The sequence below is a fragment of the Paramormyrops kingsleyae genome, chromosome 10 (genome assembly GCF_048594095.1).
Source record: "Paramormyrops kingsleyae isolate MSU_618 chromosome 10, PKINGS_0.4, whole genome shotgun sequence".
Taxonomy (NCBI): domain Eukaryota; kingdom Metazoa; phylum Chordata; class Actinopteri; order Osteoglossiformes; family Mormyridae; genus Paramormyrops; species Paramormyrops kingsleyae.
Genome location: NC_132806.1, coordinates 28,473,680 through 28,481,282, shown reverse-complemented (window position 1 = coordinate 28,481,282; position 7,603 = coordinate 28,473,680). Strand labels below are relative to the sequence as shown.

Genomic DNA, 7,603 nt, shown 5'->3' with positions numbered 1-7,603 from the left:
GGAACATTTGGGGGCAGAAATGAGAAACAAAACATCCATTTTGAAAAAACAGCCCTCTTCTGGCTCGTTTCCTTTGTAAATGTCACCATTATATTCATACTAGAATTTGGTTTTATTATGCTGGTCTTCCCTCTAGTGGACAAGGAACAACACTACATTATCCGTTATTTTCCCCTTGTCCCAAACCAAGCCCTCTCAGGAAGGAGGCACGGCGGCCATTTTGTTAAATGTTTCATAACCATTTTCCATGTGAACTCCTCGGACTATTTTTATCTACGTCATTCCAGTGGGTTCAGTCACATATATTAGATTCATGTGTTTATTTGGGTTGGGGGCACATCTACCTCACTCTCAAACATGCTGTAATTTTTTTTTCTTTTTTAAGTATTCCACTTTTTTTGGGGGGGGGGACCCCACATTTACAGCCAGGGGTTGAATTCTTATGCACAACAGAAAACTTCAACTCTAAGCACACCTACATTAGCGGTATATAAGTAAATAGCTGAACCAGTAGTCAGATACATTTAGCAAACTTAAAAACACTTGCAAGACATTTACCTCAACTGACCGCAGTTAAACAGCAGGTGCTGGAAACACCTACCCAAATAGGGAGGGTTCCGAGCTACCGCTCAGTCACATACGCAACGCAGGCTAGCTCCAGTCACATTTTAAATAAGCAACGAGCAGCATATAGCAAATCTTTAGTTCTAGAGGAATCCCACTGCGCCACCGAAAGAATGTGACCCCACTACCAAGTTGGTATGACTGTCCAGAGCAGAACAGAATCAAATAATTTGATGAGCGTAGGTCATGCCAGCTGCTTAGACCATGCGCTTAGCACCCGTGACCAGCCAGGTTAGATTACAGGCCAGACTGAATCCAAGAACTCCACCCCGCATACCAGAACCAAGGACGACATTGAAGGGTGGGGACAAGTAGAGGCTCTCACAATTGAACCTTCTGAACTGCATGTTCCAGTAAATCAATGACTCAGCATGTCGTCTAAACGTCTCCATTTAATGTTGCTTTCATCATCAGTCAAACAAGCTGTGAATGTTCTACCGGGCACCGTATCCTACCTGGAGCGATCTGTTGGGAATTTAACACTGCAGATTGTTTCCTAAAACATCATGCCAGCATTGGGTAGTAACAGAAGTCAAGGCACAGTCTCGAACAGGGGGGAAAAAAAAAAAAAAAAAAAAAAAGGACTATAGCCAAGCACTGGGCTGCATGTCTGCAAACACGACTCCCTGCTCACAGCATCAGGACAAAGAAAAGGAAATGGGATTTTGGAAAAATGGTTTATTTTTCAGCAAATACTCTCCTTAGCCAGGCTCTGGCTCAACAGCACCCCCTTCAACTCCACTTGCTATTCACCCCTGTCCAGAGCGGCAAATTGCTGGAGGCTAGATGCACACGTCCATGGGAGGCTTGGATGGTACATTCGGAGAAGCAGACACCGGGCCCAGTTACTTGAAGATCTTGCCTTGGTTGAAGGGCTTGCCAACGTGCTTGAACTCTCCCTCCCAGGCAAAGTACTCCTTCACCATGGTCTTGCACTCTTCGCTATCTACGTCCAGCTTGCGCCAGCTGTAGGACTCGTAATCCACCTGCCAGTCCTCAGAAAGCTGGAGGAGAGGGTCAAGACAGGGACAAGACCTGAATGACAAGCATCTAACCAAGTGGTCACCAACCCTGTAGGTCTACTACCCTTCACATCTTAGGCACAGCCCTAATTTAACACACAGGATGCAGAAAAGTATTGGACCCAGTTATGAAGCTAAGTTTGCTCTAATACTGAGATGCTACTGAAAGGCCTGATTACCTGTATCTTACCTCTGTAGGGTGGTTGGTCTGCAAGAGCTGGCTTGGTGACCACTACAATTAAACTAGCATATTAACTCACTTGTCCAGTAACAAGGACAATATTGACCATCTTCTGTATCTGTAGAAGATACCAATTCCTTGGAAGCAACTACACAATACAGCAATGTACTGTAAGAGTGCCGACCCGGGACACACACAAGGGAACACCAGGCTACAGGCCCTAGTGCAAGAGCTGAAACGACACTCCGGAAATCCCTTCTGGCAACACGACACTGGCGCTAACCCAGCGCTAAAAACATTTGTCCATTGTCCCTAGGACAGACGATCTAAATGTTTAAGAAACACAATTAGAGAGAAAGGGTACATAACTATGAGTTGTCCCTTAAATGTCACATTCAAAATGCTTTCAGATGTTAAATGCAGGAAGTATGCATCAAGACGCCATTGTTACTTGAGGTAGACAAGCACTCACAGTGAAGGCCAAGTCCTGTCCTCTGAACACCCAGATGCCGGATATGCTGCTGTCGTTGTTGGTGCCGAAGAGAATGACACTACCGAAGGCGTTCTTACGCAGTTTGTCTAGCCGCTGGAACATTCCTGAGTTGGGATGAGGCAAGTGAATAGGTGGGACACTCGAGGACTAGCAGAGGGAGGCAACACCACATTTAGCCACACGGAGCGTTGAGGAACTCGTTCATGCTTCTTACCAGTGATCAGGTTGCAGCTCATAAACGCCATGGTGAGCTCTTCTGGAAAGCGGTACTCCCCGTACCAGATGGAGTAGCCCTCGCGGTCCAAGTGCTCCCAGAAGTACGGCAGAGCTACGGTGAGGGTGTCCTCATTGGAGTACTTCCGCTTGAACTCGTCCATCACAAAAGCACTTTTGACAGAATAGAAGACGATGGCGTAAGACCCAGAAGGTCAACACATTGAACAATAACTCCTAGATGCTGTCACAGGGGTTTAATACTGCTCAAATTCTGAGAGATATGAAGGCTGTCTCCTGCTTTTACAGGCACATCTGCAGACATCTAGGAGTGTCTTGCATATAGGGGTGTGTACCTCTTGGGGAGGTGAGCAAAGGGGTCCTTGGTTTTGGGCTCCGACGCCAGGGCCGCATCACACTCATCCATTTCCTCCTCAGGAGCAGGGGCGGATGGCTTCTTGTCTTCTTTCTTCTCCTTCTTCTCTTTCTTCTCCTGCTGCTGCTTTCCTCCTTCCTTGTTTGCCTTCTCCTTCTTGGAGGGAGCGTCCTTCTTGGGCTGCATCTCGGCAAACTTCTTGGCTAGGAAATGGGAGCCGGCACTTGATTATTTTCCCCACCACAAGCAGCATTGCGGTGAATTTCTCCAAACGACTGTCATACGTCTACCAGCATGTCATGGTTGGCCAACCCTATCCATGCCCAGACCACCGTGACCCTTGCATTTCCCCTCTTTCTGGTGCCAGCTAGTGTACAGAGCACCACACCTACCACAGTGTTCAACAAACAATTCCCATGATGCAGCTCTTACCCCAGAACCATTTGGCATACACTACCAGTCACTGTATACACTACCAGTCACTGTATACACTACCAGTCAAAAGTTTTTGCACACCACAGGTTTTTAACCACTTTTCCATTTATTTCATAAAACTGCAGATTTTTTTTATTCTTGTTTAGCATAAGAATGTATTTTCATGTATAGTTCTCAACAAGTAAAATAAAAAGTTCTTTATAACATGGAAAGTATGTAACAGTGCGTGTCTGACGTCCTATAAACTGGTTGTGTGGTGACGGCAGTCAAATTCTAGGCTGTCCTTTAAATGCGGTTGTTAACTGTTCCATCCCAGGGAACAGCAGTATTTACTGCCCCTTGTAAAAAAAAATGCCTCGAATTCTCTGCTGTTAACTGCTAGAGCAGATTATCTTGTTGAATCAAAGATGACAATTTCTTGCTAATAAATGTACTTAAAGGGTTGAACATACTGCACATTTGTTAGCAAATACTGAGTGTATTTTTAGTAAATATTAAGTAACATGCAAATCTAGAAAATGTGTGTGCAAAAACTTGACTTGCTGTATAAAATATTTTCCAAGTATGTGTTAGAAAAAAAATCAGAGCTCGTCACTCCTCTGCTGGGAGCTTCCCCCCCACCAGACCATGCCGATGGGAATCCTCACCGTCAAACTGAGCCATCTTGTCACACAGCTTCACTTCACCCAGGACGGCCTTGAACTGCCGCTGGTTGATGCAGGTGACAAACCAGCGGGTAACATTGGCAAATGGCTGACGGAAGGACGGTTCCAGGACCTGTAGCAGTTGGAGACTTGAAATGAGCCCAACAGCCAGGAATCGAGACCATCCCCCCCCCCCAAGCAGCGCCAGCAGCTCGACAGGCTTGAAAACCCTCACCTGTTTGTAGAGCCAGAGCAGGGAGCAGACGACGGTGATGTCGGCCAGGCTGACTCTCTCGCCCACCAGGAAGGTGCGGGTGTTTAAGTGCTGGTTCAGGACCCCAAGCACCCGCTTCACTTCCTCCTTGGCTTGCTCGGTAGCCTAGTGGACACAGAAGAGCGTCCCTGTTACACATGAGCAGTAGACTGCAAAGCTCATGTCCACGTGCGACAGGCCTCAAGAGAAATTCCTTGTAACACTATACAATTGGATTACCAGAAGCGGAGCAGTTCTCATGCATCAAAAACAGACCTTTCCAGTTCAAGGTCAGGGCAATCAGAAGCTTATGAATTATTATAAAATTCTTCTCTTTAGAGAGCATAACTTGCATACCATCATGCTTAATAAATCAGTACTAAAAACGGGGCACAATTCTACCAGCGGAGTGTGACTGGCATGAGCGTTAATGTAAACCCATTCCTCCTTAATGCTAACCCATTCCTCCTTCCCATAGAGTGGCAGCTATGCACCAATCGGACAGGATCCCAACTCTCCACATTCCAAGCAGCTGCTCAAAAGCACATGTGTGGAAAAACATGAGCGTGTTCTAACAGAAGGCAAACACAGCTAGAAGGGTTTTAGCTATGGAGCGGGACTTTAAAAGCTTTGTGCTGAGGAGGATTCAGAGAGACCGAAAAACCTCGTAAAACAAAAACAAGCTTGGATTTGGAAAAATCCTCAAGCCCAAGCACATATGCTGCAGGATGACTTGTAGACATGCTTTTCATTTCGGAAAGCATTTCGAACAAATGCAGTGCTGCTGCGATGACTCCTCCATCCACCCAGCCTTTCCAGGTGCTACCTAGCAACAATGTCTTCCCGCTACATCTAGAATGTGTCACACTTCAAATAAACTAAAGCATGAATGCCATGCTTCCTAATAAAGGCTGGGAATTCTGCACCATAATACATATGATCATAAAAAAAAATATCAAAATAATGCCCTCACATTCAAAACCAGTGGAATCATTTTCCCCAGACAATGTTAATAAGAATGCTGATGCCCCCAGAGAAGAATCTCACTGTCTGGGAGGATAATAAACAACCCAACAACAAATGTTCCCAGCCAAACAAAACAGGATACAGTACTGAACTACACGCAATTACATGGCTGAGGCAACATGGCGACAGACCTGCTTGTTGTACTGTATGATGCCCAGGGTGGGGAAGACCCAAGTGCTGGCTGGAGGGATGATCTCAGAGTCGGCGAAGCTGGCCCACTGCATAATCTGAGCACTGGCTTCAGAGCTGCTGCCACGCAGGGCTTCGTTACTCACTGCCGGGGGGGGGGGGGGGGGGGGGGACGACAGTGGTACACAGACAGCATCAGTCATCCCATACTGGGCTAAATAAGCCACTTAAAGAATATTAGAGGACAGCCCAAACTTATACAACTGCCTTAAACATCCCACTTATTGTTCTGAATTAATACACATTGATAAAATGTAAAAAAAAATTTATATATATATATATATATATATATATATATATATATATATATATATATATATAAATATATATATATAAATATAAATATAAAATACTAGTATACAGAGTGTAAACCCGAAATACATGCAACCAGAAGGGAAGTGGTGCCTTCTGCAGCAGAAAGACCAGTAGACACTTACAGTAATAAGCAATGGCATTGCTCTCAAACAGGCAGAAGCCATCGTCGCCCTGGAAGACAGGAACCTACAGGAAACAGCATCGTATGAGATGAAGTGGAAAGTCAGAAGAGCGTGTGATAGTGTAAGGCAGACTGGGGGCCCGTGCCCAGGCGGCCCCTCGCACCTTGCCGAGGGGGAAGCTGCTGAGGAAGGAGGGGGTGCGGTTCGTCTGGCCGAAAGTGAAGGCTGGAGGGGTGCTGGCCACCTTCAGCTGGGCACCGCTGTACTGGGCAGCAATCTGAGCCTTGAAGGCCCTCCAGTTCTCTGGGTAAGTGTAGAGAGTCTGCAAAGGAAGCAAGGGGAATTGTCAAGAGAGCAAATGAGAGTGGGGAGGGGGGGGGAGGCTGTGTCAAAAAGTAAAGGTAAACCCAGGAGTGATGCAGCAGTTTCTACAGTTTCCTAAGTGAGAGGGGTTCCACAGCCATTATTGTCAATATATATTTAAACCACCATCTTCAAATTCCTCACCTCCAAATAAGCAAATCAGATTCCCAGCTCATAAGGAGTAATTAGCAAAGACAATAAGCTGAACAGCTTACCAGACGTCTGTTAAACACTGCAGCGTTAAAAGCTCCTACCGGTTTGCATATAATGAGTAATAAACTACACTGCAGACATATTTGCTTAATGGCAAACTGTTAGGTGATTAATATTGCAGCTTATAGATAATTTTTTTAGTTTTTGGCAGTAATATCAACGAGTTAAGCAAAAACTCAACGCCGTTTGGTTCACAGTGAGCGAACAAATCTCTAAGTAAGGAGCCACGAAAGGTAGTTCAAGAAATTAAACGACACACATAACGGAAAGCAAGCCGCAAAGTATTTTATGTTCATTTAATCACAGAACGTATTATATACACAATTTAACAATCTGTACAGTTCAACTACACAGTTGTCACCACCCCCCCCCCCTTTGTTAAACGTGGCATATGAGAAGTGGGCTGAATGGGTCTTTTGCCCGGCGTTAACCTTACTACTAAGGCTGGCAAGACTTTTTTTTTTAATATACGACCCATTTCTCACAAATAAGGACGTCTACGGCCAGAATACAGAGCACCGAAACGAACCGCGGCCAGAATCCGACAGAAAAGCAGCAGATGACACCGATAATGCTCGGATGGGTAAAAGCGTCGCTTGCATTGCTACGTTTGCTTAATGCTATTCCCTCACACTCACCCCTGCCGCCATCTTCAGGACGAGAGAAAGGAAGAAGGGTGGCGCGCTCTGCTGACGTATAGACCACCGGGTACGCGCATCGTGGGTTCGGGCACGCACTGATAACGTAACGATGATTCTCAGAAAGGGACAAGTGTGCACGTGGTCCACAAACACCTGGAGTTTAATGAACCGACAACTGAAGAATATTTACATATTATCTGATTAAAAAGACAAAAACCAGTTCATATCGTTAATATTATATAGATTACATTTTCAGCATCTTGAAAGTGTTGTTGTAGTCAACTTCAATATAATTCTGAGTCTTAAAGCGAGTAACTACAGGTTTTAGGTGATTATGAAACATTACTGCACAATGAAGCCAACGGCGCCTTGGACATGACAGTATTAATGGCGCGTCGAACCACATTTGAAAGCCAGTTTCCGCAAAACATTAGTTTGATCACCAGTTATTATATTCCATCCATCCATCCTTTATCGGAACAACCCTGGGCGG

At 45.4% G+C, this 7,603-nt stretch overlaps 1 protein-coding gene across 1 annotated transcript; it reads right to left on the bottom strand.

Annotated features, from left to right (window-relative positions):
* Window positions 1-1,287: 1,287 nt before the first annotated feature.
* On the bottom strand, window positions 1,288-7,255 carry eef1g (eukaryotic translation elongation factor 1 gamma). The gene is made up of 10 exons (XM_023797518.2): window positions 7,108-7,255; window positions 6,057-6,215; window positions 5,894-5,957; window positions 5,399-5,541; window positions 4,224-4,367; window positions 3,992-4,121; window positions 2,890-3,112; window positions 2,535-2,707; window positions 2,300-2,424; window positions 1,288-1,628 (listed from the first exon to the last, which is right to left on the bottom strand). Exons 1-10 carry the CDS (start codon window positions 7,117-7,119, stop codon window positions 1,470-1,472), a joined length of 1,332 nt encoding a protein of 443 aa, XP_023653286.1. The 5' UTR covers window positions 7,120-7,255; the 3' UTR covers window positions 1,288-1,469.
* Between the last annotated feature and the right edge of the window lie 348 nt (window positions 7,256-7,603).

What these genes read in the sequence shown, in the direction of transcription:
- eef1g (XM_023797518.2), bottom strand. An exon ending in GCAGCTTCCCCCTCGGCAAG is followed by an intron (nt 5,958 to 6,056) that starts GTGCGAGGGGCC and finishes TGTTTCCTGTAG; the next exon opens with GTTCCTGTCTTCCAGGGCGA. An exon ending in CAATGCCATTGCTTATTACT is followed by an intron (nt 5,542 to 5,893) that starts GTAAGTGTCTAC and finishes CCCCCCCGGCAG; the next exon opens with TGAGTAACGAAGCCCTGCGT.